Genomic DNA, 27,131 nt, shown 5'->3' on the forward strand with positions numbered 1-27,131 from the left:
CCAATCTCTGTAGGGAAGGCGGTGGCACCAACTTCACTGATTGGCTGGTTTGAAAATAACTGGCCGCATATGCTTTTCGCAATTTAAATCCTTATGTTTTGCTTCGAAAAAGTGAAAGGAGGGTCACTTCTAGCGAAACGTTTAAGGTAAGTCATTGCTTGCTAAAAGCTACTTTTCTACCTAGCAGATTCATGTGAATCACATACAAATAATCAAAGAGCAAGAAACCTTATTTTGTAGTTCTCTTCAAGATAACGTTGTTAAACTAGGTTTAGCCATCCGCAGACTTTAGTTTAGCTAACGTGACTTGTCAGTTTTTCTCAAGTTTGCCGACCAAATCTTAACAATAATTGTAAATTGCCTAATGAATGATTTTTATTAATTTGATCTGGCTTCAAAAACTAGAACACGTTAACTAAGTTATTTAGCTAGATAGAAAACAACGAATGGAACAGCAGACTCGCTCGAACTTCTTTTTTTTTTAACGTAAACGTTTTGTCTTAACTTCTGTCACCGGACATTTAGGCATCTACTGTGTCGTCATGGGATCCAGCGAGAGCAAGGTTGCTGTGGCCTCAACGCCCAAACATGACCCCAGCCATCGCATCAAACACGACCGTCTCTCTCAACTTGTCGACCCACGGTCTCCATCTGTAGCTATTGACCGCACACCTATTCAGGTAACGTTAGATGACAAGGGCCATCATTTTGATTTGAAAATAGTTTATTATTTAAATACTCTCATCATGTGTAATTGTTCTGTTTACTGTATCCGTATTGTATGTCTATTGTGTATAATTCCTGTATAGTGTTTAACTTGCAGCACCATTTCACCAAGTCTAATTCTGGGTACATGTAATTGGCGAATAGAGCCCCACATTTGAGGTGTCAAAGCCTACCGGTCAAACAGGGAAATAGTTTCCTGTTTAGTTAGTTAAAATTATTTTATTTGTCATATGTGCTGCCAACATTACTAGATTGAACACTAAGATTACTAGAGACAATAGGGCAGAGACACTACCAAAAGTATACGTGGATACTTTCTCATCAAACATCTCATTCCAAAATCATGGGCATTACAAAGGTGTTGGTCCTGCTTTGCTGCTTAACTGCCTCTACTCTTCTGGGAAGGCTTTCCACTAGATGTTGGAACATTGCTGCGGGACTTGCTCCCATTCAGCCACGAGCATTAGTGAGGTCCGGCACTGATGTTAGTCGATTTAAGCCTGGCTCGCAGTTGGCATTCCAATTCATACCAATGGGTTTGAGCTCAGGGCTCTGTGAAGGCCAGTCAAGTTCTTCCACACCAATCTTGACAAACCACTTCTGCATGGTCCTCACTTTGTGCCCTGGGGCAGTTGTATTTATTATACACTTCGCTCAGCCAATCATCAGCCATTTGTGTAAGTGCCGTGCTTGTTGAATGTCCTTCCCTGTATGCGTGCTAAGAGTTTGTTTTACAGTACAATAGCAGGGTATCTGGTCAAAAACTACTTAAAATTGAAGATATGGAAAATAGGAGTGGCAATATCGTCAGCTATTATCCTCAGTAATTTTCCATTGAAGTTGTCAGACCCCGGTGGCTTGTCATTGATAGACAACCATTTTCACCTCTTCCACACTCTATGGAATTCAAAAGTACAATGTTTGTCTTTCATAATTTAGTCAGATATACATGGATGTGTAGTGTCAGTGTTTGTTGCTGGCACTAAGTGCCTAAGTCATACCTAATTCATGCCTAAGTTTGCTAATCTTGACAATGGGAGAAAAAAATCATTAAACTTGGTGGCAATATCAGTGTTTTTTTATGACGAATGAGCCATCTGATTCGATGACTGATGGAGCCGAGTGTGCCTTTTTGCCCAAAGTTTCATGTAAGGTGTGCCAGCACTTTTTACTACTTTTTTTATTTATTTATTATTATACACTGCTCAAAAAAATAAAGGGAACACTTAAACAACACAATGTAACTCCAAGTCAATCACACTTCTGTGAAATCAAACTGTCCACTTAGGAAGCAACACTGATTGACAATAAATTGCGCATGCTGTTGTGCAAATGGAATAGACACCAGGTGGAAATTATAGGCAATTAGCAAGACACCCCCAATAAAGGAGTGGTTCTGCAGGTGGGGACCACAGACCACTTCTCAGTTCCTATGCTTCCCGGCTGATGTTTTAGTCACTTTTGAATGCTGGCGGTGCTTTCACTCTAGTGGTAGCATGAGACTGAGTCTACAACCCACACAAGTGGCTCAGGTAGTGCAGTTCATCCAGGATGGGACATCAATGCGAGCTGTGGCAAGAATGTTTGCTGTGTCTGTCAGCGTAGTGTCCAGAGCATGGAGGCGCTACCAGGAGACAGGCCAGTACATCAGGAGACGTGGAGGAGGCCGTAGGAAGGCAACAACCCAGCAGCAGGACCGCTACCTCCACCTTTGTGCAAGGAGGAGCACTGCCAGAGCCCTGCAAAATGACCTCTAGCAGACTCCATGGGGGTGGTATGAGGGCCCGACGTCCACAGGTGGGGTTTATGCTTACAGCCCAACACCGTGCAGGACGTTTTTCATTTGCCAGAGAACACCAAGATTGGTAAATTCGCCACTGGCGCCCTGTGCTCTTCACAGATGAAAGCAGGTTCACACTGAGCACATGTGACAGGCGTGACAGTCTGGAGACACCGCGGAGAACGTTCTACTGCCTGCAACATCCTCCAGCATGACCGGTGTGGGGTGGCATTTCTTTGGGGGGCCGCACAGCCCTCCATGTGCTCGCCAGAGGTAGCCTGACTGCCATTAGGTACTGAGATGAGATCCTCAGACCCCTTGTGAGACCATATGCTGGTGCGGTTGGCCCTGGGTTCCTCCTAATGCAAGACAATGCTAGACCTCATGTGGCTGGAGTGTGTCAGAAGTTCCTGCAAGAGGAAGGCATTGATGCTATGGACTGGCCTGCCCGTTCCCCAGACCTGAATCCAATTGAGCACATCTGGGACATCATGTCTCGCTCCATCCACCAACGCCACGTTGCACCACAGACTGTCCAGGAGTTGGTGGATGCTTTAGTCCAGGTCTGGGAGGAGATCCCTCAGGAGACCATCCGCCACCTCATCAGGAGCATGCCCAGGCATTGTAGGGAGGCCACACACACTACTGAGCCTCATTTGGACTTGTTTTAAGGACATTACATCAAAGTTGGATCAGCCTGTAGTGTGGTTTTCCACTTTAATTTTGAGTGTGACTCCAAATCCAGACCTCCATGGGTTGATACATTTGATTTCCATTGATCATTTTTGTGATTTTGTTGTCAGCACATTCAACTATGTAAAGAAAAAAGTATTTAATAAGAATATTTCATTCTGATCTAGGATGTTATTTTAGTGTTCCCTTTATTTTTTTTGAGCAGTGTATACCATTTTATTTTTGTTTCATAGTATAGTTTACTTTTGTTTAGTCACGTGATTTCTCAATTTGCAGTATGTTTGCCAATTAGTTGAACAGCTAGACCTATTTTCCATGCCTCATCCTTCTCAACCCTCCAACTTTTTTACATTCCTTATCAATCCAAAGTTTTTTTAAATGGGTGCATGCTTCGTCATAAATGTGTCAAGTGCAGCGTGTTTTATTTTTTATTTTTTTACCTTTTATTTAAAAGGCAAGTTAGTTAAGAACATTCTTATTTTCAATGACAGCCTAGGAACAGTAGGTTAACTGCCTTGTTCAGGGGCAGAACGAATTGTATGACATCCACACAATATTAGGCCCAGTGTTTGGAACTTTGGTTTTCCTAGATATGGCTACTTTATTGTGATCACTACATCCTATGGATTTGGATACTGCTTTAAAGCAAATTTCTGCAGCATTGGTAAAAATGTGATCAATTGATTTGATTGAATTCCTGTGCTGTTTGTAACTACCCTGATAACCTGAACCAGGTTGCAGGCCCTGGTTACAGTTTGGTGCATTTTTTTGAGTGGGCAGCTTGATGAAAGCCAGCTAATATTTAAATCACCCAGATAATATACCTCTCTATCACATGCATTTCACACATGTTATCCAGATACTGACTTTTAGCACTTGGGCTATAGCAGCTTCCCACAAGAATGGCCTTTTCGGTGAGGCAGAGGAACCTGAAGCCATATTACTTCAACAGTATTTAACATAAGATCCTATCTAAGCTTTATAGGAATGTGGTTCTGAATATAGACTGCATCGCCCCTATTGGCATTTGTCTTTTCAGTAGATGTTATAACCATGTATTGCTACCACTATCATCAAATATATTATCTAAATGAGTTTCAAAAAGTCAGAATATGACTGCCATCTGTTCGCAAGTTATTGACTTCATGAACCTTGTTTCTTATGCTTCATATGCTAATATGGCCTATTTTTAGCACTTATGGGATGCTTGATTGTTGTTATTGCTTTACTGGGAAGCTTATCAGAAGTAGACTTGCTCATGTTCTTTATATTGGAGCTGGACGCAGTGGACTTCCTACTATGGGACTCCACCTCAGTGCATAGACCCATGATTACTGCATACAATAGCTGTAGGATCAACAGAGGTATTCAGGGCAGTTAGGGGGACATTTAAGTTACTTACTTTGTCTGTCAACACCCCTGGGATAATGTACATTTGATGCAGAATTTTGACAACTGTGACACAATGGTAGGGATTAACTGAGCTGGTCTTGGGTCATTGTCTCAACGCAGACTTGAAATTATGATTTGGATGGGCTCTTCTGCTTCCACGGGCACATCCAATACTAGCATCAGTAATTCTACTTTTGTTGCTATGGACACTGACAGTTGTGAATCTGATGCAGCCGAAGAGCTACTGCCCCCTTACGTGGGAAAGCACCGAACAACAGATGGGGACTTTGGACCATCGAAGAGGTGCAAGTATGATGAGAACTACATTGATTTGGGGTTCACTTCATTTCGATGAAACCTTCACACTTGCGCAGACATTTAGAAACTAACCATGCCAATTAGAAAAATAAGCCACTGGGTTTTTTTTGAGTGAGAATTAAGACAACTTAATGAGCTACCGAGTGGCTAGGACAGACAAGCCTCATACTATTGTGGCGGACTTAATTCTTCCTGCTGCTGTGGATATGACTGGGACAATGCTGGGGGGAAAATACCTAAAACTATACAGACAATGTCATCATCAAACAACACCGTTTCACGTCGCATCTGCGACACGGCAGGAGCTGTTCTGAAACAGTTACTGCTTTGCAAACAAGCCAGTGAATTCTATGCGTTACAGCTGGATGAGTGAACAGAGGTGGCGGGCCTGGCACAGCCCCTGGTATGTCCGTTATGTTTATGGGAGGTCAAGACGTCCTCTTTTCGAAACCAGGACAACAGAGAATATTTTTAAAGTACTTGGACAGCTTTCAAATCAAATGAAAATGTATTAGTCACATGTGCCGAATACAACAGGTTTAGCCCTTACAGAGAGATGCTTACTGACGAGCCCCTAACCAACAATGCGGTTTCAAACAAATACGCATAAGAATAATACAATTTAAAAAGTAAGTAATTAAAGAGCAGCAGTAAAATAACAATAGCAAGACTATATACAGGGGGGTACCAATACAGAGTCAATGTGTGGGGGGCACCAGTTAGTTGAGGTAGTATGTACATGTAGGTAGAGTTATTAAAGTGACTATGCATAGATGACAACAGAGTAGCAGTGGTGTAAAGAGGGGGGCGGGGGGAACTGCATATAGTCTTGGGTGGCCATTTGACTAGATGTTCAGGAGTCTTATGACTTGGGGGTGGAAGCTGTTTACACTGAGGAGTGCACCACATCAGTCATTGGCTTCATAAATAAATGCATCGATGACCTCGCCCCCACAGTGACCTTACATACATACATACACACACCAGAAGCCATGGATGACAGGCAGCATCCGCACTAGGCTGGACAAGGAGCGGGACTCTAACCCAGAAGCTTATAAGAAATCCCGCTATGCCCTCTGACAAACAGGAAAAGTGTCAATACAGGACTAACATCGAATCGAACTACACCGGCTCTGACGCTCGTCGGATGTGGCTGGGCTTGCAAATCATTAGACATACAAAGGGAAGGACAGCCGAGAGCTGCCCAGTGACACAAGCCTACCAGACGAGCTAAACTACTTGTATGCTCGCATCGAGGCAAGTAACACTAAAACATGCATGAGAGCACCAGCTGTTTCCGGAAGACGGATCACGCTCTCCGACAGGCGACGTGAGTAAGACAGGTCAACATGAACTCAAGCTTACGGACAACGTCAAATGTTATATAGCGAACCACCTGAGTGAGCTGGGTGCACAATTACGCAGGTACTTTCCGAAACTGGGTTCTTTATCCCTTTCATGCCCTGCCTCAGTCCATTTACCGATATCTGAACAAGGGAGCCTCATCGAAATTGTAAGAAGCGGTTCTGTGAAAATTTAATCAAAAGCCACTGCCAGAATTTTGGAATGGGCTGCGCTCAGAGTATCCTGCCTTGGCAAGTTGCACTGTTAAGACACTGATGCCCTTTGCAACCACGTACCTATGTGAGAGTGGATTCTCGGCCCTCACTAGCATAAACTAAATACAGGCACAGACTGTTTGTGGACAATGATTTAAGACTGAGGCTCTCCAATACAACCCAACATTGCAGAGTTCTGTGCATCCTTTCAAGCACACCCTTCTCATTAACCTGCAGTGAGTTATTCACAATTTTTGTTAACCAAATAAGGTTTTATGTAAAATGGCTAAAGAGCAAAATTATGTGTTAGTTGTGCCTAGGTCCTATAAGAGCTCTTTGTCACAACACGGCTTGTGGGAAGTGACAAACTCACATTTATTAAACATAACAATGAGTGTATTGTGTGTGGCAGGCTTACAATGATGGCAACAAACAATCAAAAACATTTGAGAGTGCGCTGACCCTGGTGCTAGAGGGGGTAGGCAGCTGGAGATGGAATGTTTGAAGGGGTATGGGACTATAAAACGTTTGGGAACCACTGCTGTAGAGCATCTTCAATCTATAAAAGTGATTCCAACAGAGCTACAGTAACCCTTTAGCCAGACGTCTAATGCCAGTAGCCTGCTGAGTCTTTCACGCCTGCTTTTTTAATTTTTATCTTTCAGTGCTAGAATCAGTTCATCAATTTTCAGAAGTTCTGAGTTAGCCCTCCAGATGTTGTTTCACCCCACATGGACTATGACAGCGTCAGCTCCCGGGATCGGTCGGAAGCAGCCTTGTAATGTCCTGTATTCGTGCTCCAGGATGGGTTTTTGCTCCGGGAACCAAAATGTTTCTTACAATGGAGCTGCCGATGACGACAGCTGGTGCAATGGCTAAGGAGGTCCAGCTGTTCTTTCGCCTCGGGTGGTTTCACAAACCACTCAAGGGCGGTGGGGCCCGATGGACCCAAGCCAGCTGTAGTATCCATCATGGATAATGAATGGGCTGGAGTCTCAGGCTGTCTGAAGATCTGAGCCCGAGGAAGACCAAACAGTGGGCCACGGCGCAGGTACCTCCGGATCCGATCTCTAATCGGAAGCCCCTAGCGACGATGGCGCCGGAACCTCTGGATCCAGGGCAGCGAAGACGTTTCTGCTCTTTGACCGGGCTTAACAGGAAAGGGCCTTCCACAAAGTTGGAAGCACAGAATGTCATTGTATACTGTAGTGTTAAGATTTATCTTCGCTGGAACTAAGGGGCCTAGCCTGAACTGTGAAAAACAGCCCCAGACCATTATTCGTCCTTCCTCAAACTTTACAGTTGACACTATGCATTGGGGCCGGTAACGTTCTCCTGGCATCTGCCAAACCCAGATTTGTAAGTCGGACAGCCAGATAGTATCAGTTGAATCATATTTTACCGTGTGTGTAATGCGTGTCTGTTTGGCCCAGTCAAACGTTTGGACACACCTACTCATTCCATGGTTTTTCTCTTTTTTTACTTTTTTGTACATTGTAGAATCGTGAAGCCATGGAATCATGTAATAACCAAAAAAGTGTTAAACAAATCAATATTGTTTTTATATTTGAGATTCTTCAAAGTAGCCACCCTTTGCCTTGACAGCTTTGCCCGTGCATACATTGTGTAACAAGAATGTATTACTCTATTTCAGGTGGGTGGAACTGTCTCCTGTGTCCCAGTTGTGGTGGAGAGTGACTGCTCCATTCTAGCCAGTGACCCTCGGTCACCCTCAGTCGGTGTCACCCGCACCCCAATGAAGGACTCAATGAGAGGTAACTATCTTAACCAAGTGGCAAAGATACCCAGTCAAGCACTGGAAGAAGGCCTAGGGTTGATTTGGGTTTGGTTAGAATTATTTAATTCATTTTAACAGGGAGTCCTGCTGAGACAAACTCTTTCACAGATAATCCCTAAATACATCAGAATATCACCAACTGGGGTCGACAGAACGACGGGGATGGCATTCAGTTTCTTTGACTGTAGAAACGGCATTAAGGCGTTTGCATTTGCATACTAGTTTCACCTCGGCTAGGTGACGTGAACGTCTGTGCCTCGCATACGTCCTTTAAAAAAAAATCTTCGCTTGAAAAACTAGACTGTGATAATACTCTTTGTCCTTTTTGAGATACCATAACTAGTATAAACTTCCTCAATAGTCAGAATTAATCTTAAGAACTCAAATTTGTAATAAATGTTGACATTTCTGCCGAGGATCTTGAGTCGCGCAATTTTACGTCTAACTAAGATGTTTGGAGTAGTATTTCCCAAGTAAAATGAAAAACTGGATTGAATGGGCTCGCTGGTCAGATATGTAGTTTGGCCACCCCCTAACGCAGCAGGCCTGAAACTAGCCCCCCCCCATGTTGATGCTCTCTTCTGCTCTGTTCAACCAATCCAGTAAATGTGGAGGAGTTAAGATGTTGAGTGAGTGTTGCCTTTTTAATGTCCAAAGTGGAAGTGTCCTTCCATTTCCCCTGAATTGGAACATTGTCGTTGGGGACTCAGCAGGGGCTACCCCTGCCCTTAACTGTAGATGCAGCATTGCCCTTTTAGTACATTTTCAAAAAGCTTTTTGTCAAAGTTATTTTATTTTTAACCTTTTGTTTTTTTGTTCCTTCAGTGACCGTTGGTTCCTTTGCCCGTCGCCTTGGCATGCTCCTCCACGGTGACTCTGTAGAAATAGTTGCCCCTGTGCCCTTTAACAAGTTTCCCAACCTCAACGTGGAGGAGGAGGCGGCAGTGGTGGAGGGAGAGAGAGGTTCCAGTGAGCCCGTTCTCTCTCCTCAGCCATCACAGGTCTCAGGTGACATGATCCAGCCCTCTCCCAAGAGTGTGACTAGTCATGTGCTTCTCACCCAGAGCCCCTTCGTTCTCGTGGGGGAGGCCCAGATGGTCAAAGCTGATTTCACTTTGGAGGAAGCCGACGAGGCCAAAGAGTCTTCACTACACAAGCGCCTGAGTATGAGCTTGATCACCTGCCACGATGGTGTCGCCCCATCGCCGGCCTTCGCCGAGGTGCACTACGACAGCCCTGCGTCTCCTCTCCCTGAAAACGCTGCTGCTGAACTCCACAAGGACGAACCTGACCACGCGTATGCCCTTCCCTCAGTCACCTCTGACCCCGCACAACCTCTGACCCCCATGGCTGAACCATCCATCCCCACCGTTACAGACTTCACTGAAGTCACTGTTGCTACGGAGATGCCTAAAGTGGAGGCGAAAGTGGAGATCCCAACACCAGTGGAGGAGCCAGTGATGCCCGTCACACAAGAGTCGCCTGTTGTACCATCCACCACAACCACTGGCTCCAGCGTGAGCCAGCAGCAGCCCCAAGCCACTGGGATCCGCTGCCCCACCTTCGACACCAAGAGCCCCAGTCAAGTGGTGTTCAAGCCCCAGTGGCTAGGCAAGGGCTTCGGGGCCACAGGGGTGAGGGCCAGAGGGAGAGGAGGCAAGTGGGGTTCGTCCTCTTCACCACTCTCCGTCCAGGTTGGAAACAAGAATGCAGCCAATGAGAACAAGGGGCAGTCGGTCAAACCGAAGCAGAGAGGTACGTGGGTGAATAATTTTTCGCAAAATTCCCTGTGATTTTTTTTTTTAATTACATTTTTATATATTATTTTATATGCTTTCTCTCCTCTCCCATGTGGCAGACAAGGCACTCATGGCTGAAGGCCGCTCCCCTCTGCAGATGCTCAAGGAGACCAACTCCCCCCGGGAGCAAGCTACACAGGTATATAGACGGTGTACACTAGGGCTGTAACAGTCATGGTATTTCAGAAGATGGTTATTGGTCACCCATTCAAGTCAATAATGGCATAATGGTTGGACTGGCGGCCATTGTGAGGTCGTCACTATCTGGGCAAGCGGTAAAGCCGAAAAACCTGTCTTCAAAAATGTATCTTATTTTAAACCCAACTTTAAGACAAAGCTACATTTTGTTCTCATACATTTTGACTTTGCCACTGGCCCAACTAGTGGGAACCCCATTGCGAGTGTACCCAACAATATGTGCTGTGATTTGTTGATTCAACTAACATAACAAAAAATACATCCAATTAAATGTTGATGTCTGTTAACGTTAATTTGAATGATCATTCTACATTACCATGGAAATTATTGCATCACACTACCAGGCAGCGATTGTGCATGTACCAATGGGTTTACCAGTCAAATTGCCAGCGTCAGAGGTTGCAAGCCCATTCCATGTGTGCTTCAAGACCTTGCTGAAAATAGCAGTTTCTTCACGATGTAAAGAGTCCGTCCATGTTACTGGGGAAACTGACTCGACTGCCGGGCAGTCGTACAGTTATCTCATTCGTTCATGTCTGCACACACTAAAGCCTAAGGAACAGGATTGATCTATTTGGTGGGTCAGAGGAAAAGGAACAATCACAACAGCTTTTAAAACTGTGGTCAAACTGAAAGGTTGGGTCTCTCTCTTCCCTCACTGCCCAGCAGATGAGGCTGAAGATGGCCACCCCAGACAGACAGAGGCTGGGTCAGATGGACCGGAGAGTCCTGACTGTGTCCGTGGACAAGGAGAACAGCTAGAGGGACGTTGCAGAAGAACATGCACAAACACTAATTGGCCAGTGTACAGAATCTTGCCATTTTTCTATATCCTTCTAAAAACAAGCCTTTTAAAGTGTTCAGCTATTCTTTTCTTTTAACTTGGCTTTTTCAAACTGCTAACAAATTATAATTTGTGTATGTTGCTTTTGGAAGTGTCATCTATGATTTTTCAAATGTCCATATCAGTGTTTTTGCTATCCAGTCCTTTATGTAAATAAATGTACTTTAAATCTTAATCTGCTTTTTTATGCTCCTAACTGGAATACACCTTTTATGACACAGGATGACATGTTTGTATTAGTCTTAAGGTGCTAAGTAAAGCCATACCTTAATAAGTGTAAGAAAAGCGCCGTATGAATTTACTATATGCACAGTGTTCTGATGGTAAAGATAGGCTGTCCAAATTGTCGTGTGTTTGTGATGCGATTTGAAAAGAAATAGTCACCTCACATTGATTTATTGTGCTGTACAGAGTTGCTACTATGTTTTGCTCGCACGACAGTGGTAAACCAAACCACGTGTGTAGCCATTACTGTCACTTCGATATACACAGCCAGGTAAGGTTTAAACTCTAGTCCTCTGTGACAAATGTGAAATATTGTGGTCTTGTGCATTTTGCCTCTTTTTTTGTTTGTCAGTGAACCATACGATCTATATCATCCTGTCTGTCCAGCGAACAGTTTTACTCAGATCGCTTCTGCCTTTTTGTGACTAGCCATCGGGAAATAGGCCAAAAGATTAGACCCCAACTCATGGTAAACTTATCATTTTCAACGCGTACGTACGTAAACTTTCAGACACACACACTCATGTAGAAATCTGCAGGCTAAACCATTTTATTCTGTGACCATAAAAATAGAAAAAACTTAACTCAACAAGGGAATTCTAACCAACACACGAACATCCGCTTTCAAACGAATCGATGCTTACATATTCCTCCCCTGACGAGCAGTTGAACTCGCCTCAAATATAAAAGCATGTCACGTCCTAGTTATTGTTAACCTACACAGTCTTATCGGTGGTCAATTATTTCGTGGTCGTATCCTGTTATTTCATCCAAATCTCTACCGTTTCCATTTGGCAACTGCTCTTATGACATAGGAAATATATTCATGTAACGCTAGAATTCAGTTTGAACCTTGACATATATTCATATAACGCTCGAATTCAGTTTGAACCTTGACATATATTCATGTAACGCTAGAATTCAGTTTGAACCTTGACATATATTCATATAACGCTAGAATTCAGTTTGAACCTTGACATAAAATCAATCATTCATTGATGCAACGATCATGTTTTTCTACAAAAGTCCCCCCCTGCCTAACTCAAGTTTAGAGTCGGAAGTAAGGAAGAGACGATAGACTCTCTCGTCACAATTCTTCTCTCAAATTGAATAAGACTTGGCACAATAAAAATAAATAACATTTCACCCATGGCTTCCTAGTCCCCCCCATCACTCTTGTCAATCTACCAGGTTTTCATGATATTCTTCCTCTATACCCCTCTCCTTAGTCTTTCGTTCTGTCTGTCCTCTAGACTAGAGGACTGGCTCAGTTCCATATCTTCAGGAAGCTGTCCCAGGATCCTGTGCAGCATGCCATTCCGTCCGAGGATACTCCGATGCAGCTCACCCTGTTGTCATGACCAGCCAGCACTCCTGAGCCATGAAGAGAATCATGTCAGTGTAGAATGTATGCAAATATTATGTTTGCCTACATTGCATCCACATTTTCTCTCCCTCTATTTCTCCCTTCGTCCCACTCGCATCCTCCTTTCTCCTCTCACCATCCCCTCTACTTACCCACACTGTCTCCCTCTTTCTGCCTCCAGCCCCTCTAGTCACCCCCCCCTGCATACTCACCCACACTATATCCCTTTCTCTCTCTCCCCGTACTCACCCACTCTCTCGGCTTTAAGCATGTCCCAGATGTTGACGTTGAAGTCATCGTATCCGGCCAGTAAAAGGCGGCCGGAGAGGGACGGGGCGAGGGAGGTCACCCCACACATGATGCCCGAGTCCTGGTAGGTGATGAGCTCCTGGTCTGCTCTCAGGTCATACAGCTTACAGGTGGCATCGTCTGAGCCCGTTATAACCGCATTACCATTGGGGAAGAACTGGATAGAGTGGAGAGGTCAGGGGTTGGAGGTCAGAGCAGTGGTCTCTCTAACTATGGTTCTGGAGAGCTACAGAGGGGGTGTAAGCTTTTGTTCACCTCGTTAAATTAATCAACTGAGCAACCAGTTGCATCAAATACATTTTTTGGATACTGTACGTTTTGATAAGTGTTTTTTTTTAAAGCTTACATTTGTAAAAACTTAAGTTTTTGTCTGTCCATGTGAACTTCCGGGTGCAGTGATTCTGACTATCAGAATACTAAACTATTAATAAGCGATGAATAAATGCTGGGGGTCCTCTGTCCTCACCCCGATGGCGTTGATGTCACTCTCGTGGCCGCTGAACGTCTGTCTGCAGGTGGCTTCCCTGATGTCCCACAGTTTGGCCGTGAAGTCACACGCCCCCGAGATGAACATCTTGAAGTCGGGGGACACGGCCAGGGACATGCAGTCACCCAAGTGGCCCGCAAAGATGGTCTTCTCTGTCCCTGTCTCAATGTCCCATAGAACACTATAAAGTTTGGACAGAGGGAGAGGATGGATATAGAGGTGGGCAAAGAAGACCGCAGGGACATGGTCAAAGAAGAAGAGGGTTGCGAAAGAAGGCAGAATGTTTAGGGCACCATTGCAGAGAAGTAATAGATAAGACTATGCGTATCAAATGAAGGGTACAGTATAAGCCATATAATTAGAATGATACGGTAGCATTAAACAGATTTGACTGATCTCTGGTCAGTCGTTGTAACCCCTTATTAAACACCAGACTCATAGAGACTCCATGACCTTACCAGGTGCAGTCGCCAGAGCTGGTGATGATCTCACTGTCGCTAAGGAAACGACAGCAGGACAGGTAACCTGGGCAATAAGAGAGAACATCAGAGCCATACAACACAAGCATGCGAGATTGCTGTATTGGATAAATACTACCTCGTATGTTCTTACGTTGATCTTTGATCGAAATGGCTCATCCTTAAACGCGTTGCCAGTAATGCTGTCTTAATGAATGCAAATAGTGGGCTAAGTGTCGAGTGTGGTACCTGTGTGTGCGGCCAGCTCCCGCATGACCTTGACGTTGCCGTCCTTGCCCTTGAGGTTGTAGATGGAGCACATGTTGTCGAGACCGCCACACGCCACCATGTTCCCTGAGGGCGCGTAAGCACACGTCATCACCCACGACGACTTCAGAGGGATGGCGCTCACCTGAGTAGAGAAGGACAGTGATTCCTCATGTGGACCAGTGTGTGTATGTGTACGTGCCTGTGTGTCACACCGTATTTGCCAATATGAGCACTTGATATTACAGAATATTGTTATTACAGTATATTGTCATTACATGCCGTATTCATGCAAAAAACACTGTCCCATGACCAAAACTCTCCAGACTGTAAACCCAGACACAGTCTGCCATACCTTGTTGGTGGTCAAGGTGTCCCATACTATCAGCTTTCCATCTTGAGAGGCACTGACACACAACCTGGTAGAGGGAACAAGACCGGTGTAGAGAGAGACAGACAGAGACAGAAACAGAGAAAGAGAGACAGACAGAAACAGAGAGAGAGAGAGACAGACAGAAACAGAGAAAGAGAGACAGACAAACAGAGAAAGAGAGACAGACAGAGACAGACAAACAGAGAGACAGACAGAAACAGAGAAAGAGAGAGACAGACAGAGACAGAAACAGAGAAAGAGAGACAGACAGAAACAGAGAGAGAGAGAGACAGACAGAAACAGAGAAAGAGAGACAGACAAACAGAGAAAGAGAGACAGACAGAGACAGAGAAAGAGAGAGACAGACAGAAACAGAGAGACCGAGTACAGTAAAAGATCCAAGGACCTGCAGCAGCTCCAGATAAATAGACAGACCGATAACAGATACAGAGACTCTTTAGTCCCAATGGCAGTCTGTCTTTAACATGACTGATCTAAAGAGCCATGACTTGGTAATTGACTAATGCTACTGCACTTTTTCCCTATTGCCAGGTGTTTCCAGCACAAATGATGATGGGGAGGTCGATGCTGGTGATGATGCTGGTGGTGATGATAATGATGATGCTGGTGATGATATTGTGTGCTATGTAGTTATGTCTAGCCACTATGGAGGAGTATGTGTGACTATGTTGTCTGTTAAGTGTTCACAGTTGCCAAATGAGTTCCCCATGGAGGGACAATAAAGTTGTATTGGATTGTATTGTGTTAGACCTAGAGAGGCATTGTTACAGAACCTTTTCAGCCCAACACTGGTTCAGTTAGTAAAAGCTATCTTTAGACCCGCCAAATGTAGGATACCCCAAGTGTTGTAAACCCAGGAAAAGCTAATAAGTGTACTAACTTGCTACAACTGAGAAAGAGATGAGATGAAATGAGAATATAGGGAGAGGTAATGAGAAGGAGAGAGGACAAAATGAAAGAAGAAAAGGGGGGTTAGTGCACATTCATGTTACAGTATCAGCAATAATTGATTGATTCAGGGATAGTGTCGGTTTAAAGTGTTGCCAGACTGTCAGTCAAGTGTTTCCTGGTTCCACTAATTCGTCCAATTAAATCAAGCTATGGGATTGCAACGCCAATCCAATTAACCAATAAACACAGAGCACTATGTGACGTCAGTTTTAAACCATAGCAGTATTTGTCACAGCAAGCTGTGTGAATGAATGGATGAACAGATAAATATATACACTGCTCAAAAAAAATAAATGGAACACTTAAACAACACAATGTAACTCCAAGTCAATCACACTTCTGTGAAATCAAACTGTCCACTTAGGAAGCAACACTGATTGACAATACATTTCACATGCTGTTGTGCAAATGGAATAGACAACAGTTGGAAATTATAGGCAATTAGCAAGACACCCCCAATAAAGGAGTGGTTCTGCAGGTGGTGACCACAGACCACTTCTCAGTTCCTATGCTTCCTGGCTGACGTTTTGGTCACTTTTGAATGCTGGCGGTGCTTTCACTCTAGTGGTAGCATGAGACGGAGTCTACAACCCACACAAGTGGCTCAGGTAGTGCAGCTCATCCAGGATGGAACATCAATGCGAGCTGTGGCAAGAAGGTTTGCTGTGTCTGTCAGCGTAGTGTCCAGAGCATGGAGGCGCTACCAGGAGACAGGCCAGTACATCAGGAGACGTGGAGGAGGCCGTAGGAGTGGCAACAACCCAGCAGCAGGACCGCTACCTCCGCCTTTGTGCAAGGAGGAGCAGGAGGAGCACTGCCAGACCTCCAGCAGGCCACAAATGTGAATGTGTCTGCTGAAACGGTCAGAAACAGACTCCATGAGGGTGGTATGAGGGCCTGACGTCCACAGGTGGAGGTTGTGCTTACAGCCCAACACCGTGCAGGACGTTTGGCATTTGCCAGAGAACACCAAGATTAGCAAATTCGCCACTGACGCCCTGTGCTCTTCACGGCAGGGTAGCCTAGTGGTTAGAGTGTTGGACTAGTAACCGGAAGGTTGCCAGTTCAAACCCCCGAGCTGACAAGGTACAAATCTGTCGTTCTGCCCCTGAACAAGCAGTTAACCCACTGTTCCTAGGCCGTTATTGAAAATAAGAATTTGTTCTTAACTGATCTTGCCTAGTTAAATAAACGTAAAATAATTTTAAAAAATAAATAAAACAGATGAAAGCAGGTTCACACTGAGCACATGTGACAGACGTGACAGTCTGGAGACGCCGTGGAGGACGTTCTGCTACCTGCAACATCCTCCAGCATGACCGGTTTGGCGGTGGGTCAGTCATGGTGTGGGGTGGCATTTCTTTGGGGGGACGCACAGACCTCCATGTACTCGCCAGAGGTAGCCTGACTGCCATTAGGTACCGAGATGAGATCATCAGACCCCTTTTGAGACCATATGCTGGTGCGGTTGGCCCTGGGTTCCTCCTAATGCAAGACAATGCTAGACCTCATGTGGCTGGAGTGTGTCAGCAGTTCCTGCAAGAGGAAGGCATTGATGCTATGGACTGGCCCGCCCGTTCCCCAGACCTGAATCCAATTGAGCACATCTGGGACATCATTTCTTGCTCCATCCACCAACGCCTCGTTGCACCACAGACTGTCCAGGGGTTGGCGGATGCTTTAGTCCAGGTCTGGGAGGAGATCCCTCAGGAGACCATCCGCTACCTCATCAGCAGCATGCCCAGGCATTGTAGGGAGGTCATACAGGCACGTGGAGGCCACACACACTACTGAGCCTAATTTTGACTTGTTTTAAGGACATTACATCAAAGTTGGATCAGCCTGTAGTGTGGTTTTCCACTTTAATTTCCAGACCTCCATGGGTTGATAAATTTGATTTCCATTGATAATTTTTTGTGTGATTTTGTTGTCAGCACATTCAACTATGTAAAGAAAAAAGTATTTAAAGAAGAATATTTCATTCATTCAGATCTAGGATGTGTTATTTTAGTGTTCCCTTTATTTTTTTGAGCATAATGACTTAATGATAGAACTAACATAAATTATTGAATGAATACTTGAACGACTCAACAAGCAATTCTCAGGAAAAGAGTGCAGGCTAGAAGTCTGTGAAGGGTCATTGTCTACTTTGAGCTTGCGTGCGCGTGTGCGTTGTGCGTGCGCGCGCGCGCCTGTGTGCGTTGTGCGTGCGCGCGCCTGTGTGTACGAATGTGTGCCTGTTTGTATGTGTGTGTGTGTGCTCTTGTGTATGGTGTATGTGTGTTTACTTGGTGTCAGTGCCCCAGTGCATGGCATAGATCTTGGCCAGGTGACCCCTCAGCGTCTTCCTGGTCTTCAGCTGGACACGTCCCACAAGCGTCGTCCCGGCAACCGCCTCCTGCAGGGTGGTGTCCTGCACTACCTTTCGGGCCTCCTGTAGAGGGATGGTTGTGTATGGTCAAGTTATGGTTATAATAACTATGGTCCACTTAACTATGGCTAAAACCACTGTGATAACGATTGTAATTTTCAAGGTGTGCTTATTGCTGCTGCAACCTGGTCTCAGAAGAAAACGTATCACATATGACTAAACTGCTGTTTACACCTACTCCTCCTGCCTTTGGACGAACAGAGCGGTCAGGGGTGGGGATGTATGGTCATAACTGTTGTCATAGATATGACTATGACTGTGGTGTTATGAACACCTATACACCTTACAGCCCAGAGGATCAGAACAGTTAAGATTTTATATTATTGTATTAGGATCTCTTTTAGCCCAAGGGCTAGTTTTCCAAGAGTTCTTAAAGAAATGTAAAATAAAAACATATAGAAATGAGAAAAACAAAAAAAGCTCAAATAAAAGGACAAAAACACAAAGTTTCACATTCCTATTACCTAGACATATGATGAGTAACACCTCTCCCCCTCCTTCCCCCCACCCGCACACTTCATGTCCACATATGGATTTAAATACAACATAACATATTACAAGAACTTCTTAGACCCACTCTCATTCGTAAAATGTATTGAACGACTCATCTCTTGAAACAACTCGGTTTCTGTCAAGAAGTTCAAGGACTTCACTGCCCTGAGGTGAAATATCTTTTGCCCAGTTGTAATGTGGGTTTTGGGGGTCTAAAGGATGAGGATTCTTGTTCTGTTTATGGTTGATGATCATGGTAAAAATTTTCAGCAAATAGTTTAGTAAAGTACTAGCATATGAGAGGAACACAGGCAGGCGTTATATTCACACTAGTGATCGATTATTGCCTAGCAGTTAGAAAGGAGACCTAGCATCCGGAGGGCTGCCAGTTTGAATCCTGGGTCTGACCGGGGGAGAAAATGGGCGGGAAGTGAGCTGGCAAATAGAGTGTTGCTGCTATCAAATCCTTGAGTTGACCAATAATGTGATCTTCATCTGAATTATTGGTTGATAACTGACAGTGATCTGATCTTTGAGGTTGTCCGCCTCCTTTCGCAGCTCCTCCATTTCGCCCATGGCAACGGTTGGTAGGCGTCGTCACCGATGGAGACAGGAAGTGAAAATCAGGTGAGCAGATGTAATCCTGGGGGAGAGAGGGGAAAAAAACATGAACATTGTATTTTATCACTTCATTATCCATTCTTCTCACTGTAATGTCAATGTCTGTTACATGTGTACAACACAACACATGATATATTTATGCGTGTTACCAGCTTATTAGATCCAGGTCTACCCACTCTTTTCTTTGTTGTTTAGCTACTGTTTTGCAATTCAAAACCTCCCTCAACTACTTTGCAAACCCTCACAAACACACGCACACACACACACAAATACCCATACACTCACAAACCCACACCCATAGTCAAACAAGCTCACTTGCACAGATATGCATGTGCACACGCACACGCACGTACATACAAGCGTGCAACTATATGAACTAGTTAATATAACACATACTGCATGTACACGGGCACACTTTCCCATCCTGATTGTAAACTCAAACATGTGTGCTGTGTCATCTTAATGCCAACACTTTTCTCGTTTGATATCTCTCCTCGTGCTTATACGAGCTAAACAAACACTGTGTTTACTCTGCACTTTTCTATCTCAATTTACTTTAGTGCCATAGACTTTGAAAGCTTTCCAATCTTACGTCAGCCCAGAAAGCATTTATATTTTTGTGATTCCAGTGATGTCACATCACAGAGCTCTAATGACGCAATTAGTCCTCTCGGCTGAATCAATGAGGACTGAATCGTTTTTTCAATGACCAAATTATTCTCAGGTTAGGCCTACTTTACAGTAAAGACAAAAAAGTAAGCATCGACTATCTCAAGTATCTCTGTCACATTATCAAATGAGGAACTTTATAACTGGCAATGGCATCAGACTATTTTCTATGAGATCAGATGATGACCTTTACTTTAAAACACTCTAAAAACATGATTATCACATAACATAACATTCCATGTGACATCCACACATCTAATAAACATATTTGCATAATATTTGTGACAGATTCAATTATTTGGATTCTTAATTCTTCAATTATTATTCTTACCTCGACAACTACCAGGAGAAGAAAACCCTATATCCCTGGCTTTGATCGTGTTCCTTTGCTGCAATCTCTCTCTCTCTCTCTCTCTCTCTCTCTCTATTTGTCTAAAGTGTCTCTGTCAAATCTCATTACCAAATTAATTTGCCTCTCATTTGTGTGAGGAGAAAGGGAGAGGGAGAGAGAAGAGGCCGTGGCTCAGAGAAAGATATTCACTTTCTGTTGTTCCTTGCTGTTCCTATCTGTCTAGCACTGTATGATACATGCATGTGTGAAAACACTGTAAATCATACGTCTAAATATAGAAATGCCTGAAACAATTAACCCTAAGGCGATTGCATCCATCTCAAGTTAGCTGCGCACATAGGTGTCCTGCTCCTTCACCTAAAGGGAGTAGTATCCACAACGGTCACCTTATCTAGCCTTCATCTGATTTAGGCCATATATTTGGTTCTCTGAGAAAATTACGTTTATAAATAGTCCTAACCCAATAAAACGGGACCGTTTTTTAAAAGTGTTTCAACTGTGCTATTGCCCTTTTGCCATCCTGTCCCTGAGACCCCGGCCTGCCATTGTTGCATGTGATTAAATGGCTCCTAGAGGTTGTCGCAGAGTGGAGTGCATTAACATAGAGGGAGGGGGAGAGAGAGAGAGAGAGAGAGACGTAGGGGGGAGAGAGAGAGAGAGGTAGGGAGGGGGAGAGGTAGGGAGGGGGAGAGGGAGAGAGAGAGAGGTAGGGAGGGGGGGAGAGAGAGAGAGAGAGGTAGGGAGGGGGAGAAAGGGAGAAAGAGAGAAGGGGGTGGGGCTGTGTGTAGAGGCGATGCAGGAGAGAGTGAGTTTAAATCCCAGTGGCTGAGATTTTAAAGGAAGCCTTTTGATTAAAATCTGCTCTCATCCGATTACTGACTGCTCTTTGCATCTGGATAAGAGGTGGAGAGATGGAGGGGCGTGATGGAGAGATGAGAGAGGGAGGGGGAAACTAGTGGTGGCGGGTGAGAGGGAGGGAGAAGGGAGAGAATGGGGTGGTTAAAATCTAAGATAGGGTGAGATGGTTGATTTCTGTATGAAATGGGCAATGCACTTGAACTTGAGCTAGTGACTGTAGGAATGTGTAAGTCAGATCTTGTTTTCTCGCTGTAAATGTTTCACCTTTTCACTATTGACACACCATTAGTATTGTGTCACATACTATTACGCAGATTGAAGAAAACGTTAACGGTGACCGGTGGCCAAACCTTTAGCACAAAAAACAAACCTTTCTCAGAACGGGAATGAAGAACTATTTCCAATTTGTAGCAAGACACTTTAGTTTTGATTTGAACGACGACGCCTTGAACTGTGTTTCAGTGCTATGAAAGGGTAAAACACAAAGTACCATGTTTCAGCACCAATGCTAACTAGACACCCACAACGCCAGTGATACCGCCGGCAGAGAATCAAATGTATTCCAAAATGGATGTATCAGAGGAAACAATGTACAATGCTCTTAAAAAAAACAACACTTAAACAAATGATGTGATCAATCAAATAAATGGACTGCCTTTAGACAGGCAGCCCAATTCAGATTTTGTTTTCCCACTAATTGACCAATCACATCAGCTCTGGAAGAAAAAAAGATCTGAAGTGAAAAGATCTGATGTGATTGGTCAAGACCAATTAGTGGGGAAAAAGATGAGAATTGGGCTGCATGTGTAAACTGTCTGTCAATGGGGGGGAAAAAAATCCACTTAGAAGATAAAATGAATATTATCCTTTAAGATGATCTGTAAACGGAGTAGCCAATAGTAGTGCAATAGCAATATTACATGCATTATAATATCGAAATCACATGTAAATCCTTGTTATGATAAAAATGTTAAACATTCAATTAAACATATCCAATCCAAGTTAGCGTCGTTTTTCCATGTGATCTCCAAGGAATCGACCATGCTGCCATACTTCTTCAATTAAATTCCCTACCATGTTGTCGAGAGAAAAAAATGGATTCATAGATTTTACAGTATCGATAAACTGTTATTTGTTGCCATTAAACGGCACCCTCCTCATAGTGCTATCAAATGAAATTGATACTTATCCCACAGACCCCACTCACTTTGATTATATGAGAAAATCAGGACACACTCAAACCAGAACTAAAAGTACTTCTACACTCCCCCAAACTCATCTAGCAGCAGCAGGTAGCCTAGCGGGTAGTCCTTTCCTGCAGTCAATTACCAAAAGTGCCCTCTTTGGCCTCATGGCTGGAATATTACTCATATTTTTCATGATTTCATCATTAATAAAGATGTCAAAAAACCTGGTGACGATCCAGTGTTTCTATGTCACAATGCTGTTATGTTTCGGTCTTCTGGGATGTATTTAAAGTGAAATATTGGGATGCAAACTCGAAATGTAATACTTTTCAACTCTATATCTGACATGGTACAGATTTCTTGTTTGTTTTTTTAAACCATGTGTGTGAGGTGTATACTTTTGTTTCAAAGTAGATTTGTTTAAGACCACCAAGAAACACTCTGGGGTGACCCTAATTTAGCCCACTGCAGTAAAAGGTTCAGAGCATTGGTCCAGTAACCGAAAGGTCACTGGTTTTAATCCCCAAGCCGAATGGGTAAAAAAATATGTTGATGTGCCCTTGAGCAAGGCACTTACCCAAATTGCTCCTGTAAATTGCTCTGGATAAGTGTCTGCTAAATGACAAAAATTGTACAAATCTGTTACAACCAAGAGCTCCATATACAGCGCTACTGTGACCAGAGGGTTTCACTTACACATCTATTCACATATCCAATCAAAAACTACAAACAAAGAAAACAACAATTGAGGTGTAAAATACAAATGTATGGCTGCCCACTCACCAAATCAGGAAGTTCTCCAGTGGGTTTCTTAACCTGTTCTCACTTTTCAGGGTCCCTCCGTTTGGTTGTCATATGTTTACCCCTCTTCTGTTACTAGATGTTTTTTATTCAGTTTTCCTGTCCCACACAGAATGGATATTCCACTCTCTCGCCCTCTCTCTCTCTCACACTCTCTCTCCTGTGAGGAACAGATGAGGATTGGAGCGGATGAAGAGAGATCAGGGATGAGGGGATAAATCCAGCGATGGAGAGAGAGAGGGTGGGCTGGGGGGGGGGGGGGGGGGGGGGGGTTGGGGCGTGAGAGAGGGAGACAGAGAAAGAAAAGAGTGAGAAAGAGAGAGAGAAACAGAGAGAGAGAGAGAGAAACAGAGAGAGAGAGAGAAACAGAGAGAGAGAGAGAGAAACAGAGAGAGAGAGAGAGAGAGAAACAGAGGAAGAAACAGAGGAAGAAACAGAGAGAGTGGGAGATATAGCAGGAGAGATAGGGAATGTGAGAGAGAGAGAGAGAGAGAGAGAGAGAGAGAGAGAGAGAGAGGGAGGCATGCATAGCACACCAAACAAGGTGGGCAATCGTGTCATGGGGTCAAAAGACAGGAACCGGTCCTGCATTAATAAAAAAAAATTTTTTAAATGCACTCCTGGACATGGCTTTTTATGGTGTGGTGTGAAGCCTGTGACTGGCAGGGGGCTTCAGTGTTTTGTAAACTTGAGAAAAGTCTAATTTTAGAAAAGCCAGCAGCACAGACAGAGACAGAGAGATGGGGACCAGGTGAGGGGACATTGGTGACACATCGCAGGCCAGGGGAGAGAAGTTACTCTAGTACACCTGCATGTATGAACCTCTAAGGCCAGCACCTCGACCTGCCTAACTATGACCTGATGAAGATACACATTTGCTACAAAGCCACATGGGTAAGAATAGAGTAGATTTGATTATCCTCTGAGAAGGTCATTCTCTTTCACAGGCTCGTACCATGGTTCATAGGTGTGGTCCATAATACTGTATTTACGGCACTTTTATATGTGGCACTTTTCATGGTCTCAATGAGCTACATTATACTGTTCAAAAATATGCAGCAAAAAAGGCAACTTGCTAAAAGTGAGACAAAGTAAAAAGGAGATGGACAGAAAGAGTGTCGAGGGAGGGAGGGAGGGAGGGAGGGAGGGAGGAAACAAACACAGCGAGTAAGGAGACAGGCAGAGCGAAAAAGAGAGAGAAGTTTCACTACATTGCCCTTTGACTTTCTGAACTTATCTTCACATGTATAGTTAGTATTAACCCAATGCTTCCACTCTCTCTCGCATGGTCAAATAGCAACAGGACTCATTTGAGCGAACAGACACTCAACCTTTTTCTGACAGCACTGACGCTGGATTCGGGGGAGAGACCGAGCGAATGTGAGAGAGAGAGAGAGAGTTGGAGAGCAAGAGGTGCGGCGGAGCATTTGAGAGAACCAGCGTGGGGCCGAGAATTGTAATCTATTAAGCTTTGTGTGGTCGCCTCTATTGGTCTCGCACATTCAGCTAAGCTACACGCGCCAGCAGTGAGCCTGCAGAGCAGCTTTTGGCTGTGTGACAGCCAGGACAGAGCACTGAGCCTTCTGTTGCTCTGTGATGCTATACAGCGTAATTATAACACTACAGCCATTAGCAGCCCACTGTCCTTCTCTCCAAGTCTTAAACAAAGGGAAAGGGGAGGAGGGGATTAAATGTAAAATCACACAGTCAGAGGAACCAGCCATCAACAAACAGCCTGGGAAGACACTGAAGTGATAGCCGATCTAATACTAGACTACCCTGTCTGGGTCAGTCGTTGAGCTGCTTGTATGCCGGTCTTTATTTGTCACCTGTGACCAATGTGCTTGTATAGTGTGATGGCAGTAACCAACATTGGTGGGACAGGATCACTTGACTTGACAGTATATAGTATCAAAAAGGGTTCAATCAAACCGGCCTTACAGTAGCTAATGTCTGCTTAAATCTGAATGGGACATACTGAAAAGGATATACGGATATGGACATGCCTCATTTCGTCTGGGCATGGACGCTACAAGGTGTCGAAAGCGTTCCACAAGGATGCTGGCCCATGTTGACTCCAATGCTTCCCGCAGTTTTGTCAAGTTGTCTGGATGTCCTCCTGGTGGGCCATTCTTGATACACACCGGAAAACTGTTGAGCGTGAAAACACCCAGCACCGTTGTAGTTCTTGACACAAACCGGTGCGCCTTGCACCTACTACCTTCCCCACGTTCAAAGGCACTTAAATGTTTCGTCTTGCCCATTCACCCTCTGAATGGCACACACACACACAATCCAAAGTCTTAGGTGTCGAGGCTTAAAAAAATCCTTCTTTTAACCCGTCTCCTCCCCTTCGTCTACACTGACTGAAGTGTATTTAGCAAGCAACATTTCACCTGGATTCACCTGGTCAGTCTACATCATGGAAAGAGGAGGTGTTCCTAATGTTTTGTATACCTAGGTGTATATACTGCATGTTACATGGTTGTGTGTCCTTTCCTCAATTAGAGGAACCACTGTAGAAATAGAATGAGAACAGTCCTATATCTGTGGAAAACACCATCACATCAAACCATAGAGAAAATGTTTCAACACATTCAAATGACGTGTTCCTTTACGCATTTAAATGATACGGTGGTGATGCTTTTACTATCTGGCCCAAGACTCCTTTTACGTTATATTTTATATCAATTTGTTTTGGGGGATTGATTACTAATCGTGTGATATTCAACAGATGAAGTACAGCCGATATACAGCACATCACTTGCATACACATGTAGACACATCATTTGACGCTAGAAAGTGGGGCGACAGTGTGACGATGCTTTGAGATGCGTGATGTAGATGTACGCCTGTTTAAACACAGATTATCGGGGCCTTTTTGGGAATGCACCGGCTGGAGAGGGTAGGCTACGGGATGGAAGCGGTTAAAACCAGGACTCCATTAACGGGCCAGTCGACCCAATTCTGCAGCACCCGCGGATTATCACGGGGGGGGGGGGGAGTTAATATGGGTCGTAAACAGTGCTTGACTGGCCGTGACTCAGTAATGCGAGGAGGGGGAGATATAAATGGGGGTGTTTAAATGGGAGAGAAAATGGGAGTGAGTGAGTGTGTCAGACTGGATGTAAATTATGAAATGAATTCTAGTTGGATTATGATTCCATATTCTAAATGGGAGAGATTTCCTAAACTTCATAAACAAATGCACTCATTTATGAGGGATTAACGGTAATCTCTCATTCTACCCCCCTTCTGCATACCTCTCTCTCCGTCTCTCCCCACAAAGCATCAGTTTTTTTGTGCATTGCAGAGCTTTGTCTATCTCCCCCTCCCTCTTTGTCTTTCCCTTTCTATGTCAGTGTTTCTGTACTGCACGGTCTAGTCCCTAAACAGGTGTGACATCTATTTCTCCTTGTGTGTCTACCTCTCTCATCCCTTCCCCTCCTCTGCCTCTCTCTACCTCCCCTCCATCTCTGACACTCACACATTAACCCTCTCTTAGTTTCATGGTCTTCATCTCCACAGAGTTCAAGGGCAGCCTGGCCCTGAAGAAATCGGTAAATGGAATCTACGAATCCACACCTATTATCTCAACCCCCCCACTTCTCCCTCAGTCTCTCTAGTCAAATGCAGTTGATGTTTTAACCCTTTACACTCGTGGGAATTGGTTTATATGGATAGGGCTAAATTGAAATATTTATTCCAGAACAAATATGAAAACCATATGCATAACCATGGTAGCAATAGAAAGGGAACAGTTTGTAGATAATGGGGAAATTATTAGACCGAAGGTGAGTACGCAACAGTTCAACGGACACAAGACTGATTTGAAACATTACACTGTTGAGTTTATGCGCATTTGACATTTACTGTACTTTTCGCCGGCCGCATTTGTTAATAACGAAATCAGAAAATACTCTAGATACGTTAAGCGTTATAAGATATTCCTGGAAAAATGCTCTCCTAGCTGTGCCGCCGAGGAACTAGAGTAAGCACACTTGTGGTTGTTTTGTTTGGAACACTAGCCCTGCGTCACAGCCATCACACAATTACTGGTGTTGCTTTTACGCAATCCAAAAACGGTCCATTTTTAAATCGCAATCTGGGTCAGGTGAGCATGATTTGACAGCTTGTTCTATTGCCAACGTCACTT

The 27,131-nt window shown here is 44.2% G+C and overlaps 2 protein-coding genes and 1 long non-coding RNA gene across 4 annotated transcripts; 2 read left to right on the plus strand and 1 right to left on the minus strand.

Moving 5' to 3' along the window:
• The first annotated feature begins 54 nt into the window (after window positions 1-54).
• Window positions 55-11,282, plus strand: LOC115141330 (cell division cycle-associated protein 3-like). 2 transcript variants are annotated; one of them, XM_029680079.2, is made up of 6 exons: window positions 55-146; window positions 526-680; window positions 8,123-8,243; window positions 9,092-10,021; window positions 10,125-10,204; window positions 10,930-11,282. In XM_029680079.2, exons 2-6 carry the CDS (start codon window positions 543-545, stop codon window positions 11,023-11,025), a joined length of 1,365 nt encoding a protein of 454 aa, XP_029535939.1. In that variant the 5' UTR covers window positions 55-146; window positions 526-542; the 3' UTR covers window positions 11,026-11,282. The 2 variants fall into 2 exon arrangements, with proteins under 2 accessions (XP_029535939.1, XP_029535940.1); XM_029680080.2 differs by having other exon boundaries at window positions 10,933-11,282.
• A 576-nt stretch (window positions 11,283-11,858) lies between these two features.
• LOC115141331 (guanine nucleotide-binding protein G(I)/G(S)/G(T) subunit beta-3-like) lies at window positions 11,859-23,123 on the minus strand. The gene is made up of 9 exons (XM_029680084.2): window positions 22,958-23,123; window positions 19,007-19,130; window positions 17,853-17,998; window positions 14,575-14,638; window positions 14,202-14,364; window positions 13,953-14,019; window positions 13,474-13,675; window positions 12,948-13,164; window positions 11,859-12,706 (listed from the first exon to the last, which is right to left on the minus strand). The coding sequence occupies exons 2-9, from the start codon at window positions 19,061-19,063 to the stop codon at window positions 12,600-12,602; spliced, it is 1,023 nt and encodes a 340-aa protein (XP_029535944.1). The 5' UTR covers window positions 19,064-19,130; window positions 22,958-23,123; the 3' UTR covers window positions 11,859-12,599.
• On the plus strand, window positions 12,642-15,352 carry LOC115141332 (uncharacterized). Its single transcript, XR_003865351.2, has 2 exons — window positions 12,642-12,727; window positions 15,145-15,352. It is a non-coding gene; the product is annotated as an uncharacterized LOC115141332 (long non-coding RNA).
• Window positions 23,124-27,131: the final 4,008 nt, after the last annotated feature.

Source organism: Oncorhynchus nerka, linkage group LG3 (genome assembly GCF_034236695.1).
Source record: "Oncorhynchus nerka isolate Pitt River linkage group LG3, Oner_Uvic_2.0, whole genome shotgun sequence".
Classification (NCBI taxonomy): domain Eukaryota; kingdom Metazoa; phylum Chordata; class Actinopteri; order Salmoniformes; family Salmonidae; genus Oncorhynchus; species Oncorhynchus nerka.

Bases quoted from the DNA above. Each gene is read 5' to 3' on its own strand.
- LOC115141331 (XM_029680084.2), bottom strand. From the start codon at position 19,063: ATGGGCGAAATGGAGGAGCTGCGAAAGGAGGCGGACAACCTCAAAGAT. The intron at 14,365-14,574 runs GTATGGCAGACT...TTCTCTACTCAG, and splicing joins ACACCTTGACCACCAACAAG to GTGAGCGCCATCCCTCTGAA. The intron at 13,676-13,952 runs GTAAGGTCATGG...CAAACTTTATAG, and splicing joins AGCTCTGGCGACTGCACCTG to TGTTCTATGGGACATTGAGA.
- LOC115141330 (XM_029680079.2), top strand. From the start codon at position 543: ATGGGATCCAGCGAGAGCAAGGTTGCTGTGGCCTCAACGCCCAAACAT. The intron at 681-8,122 runs GTAACGTTAGAT...ACTCTATTTCAG, and splicing joins TTGACCGCACACCTATTCAG to GTGGGTGGAACTGTCTCCTG. The intron at 10,205-10,929 runs GTATATAGACGG...CTCACTGCCCAG, and splicing joins CCCGGGAGCAAGCTACACAG to CAGATGAGGCTGAAGATGGC.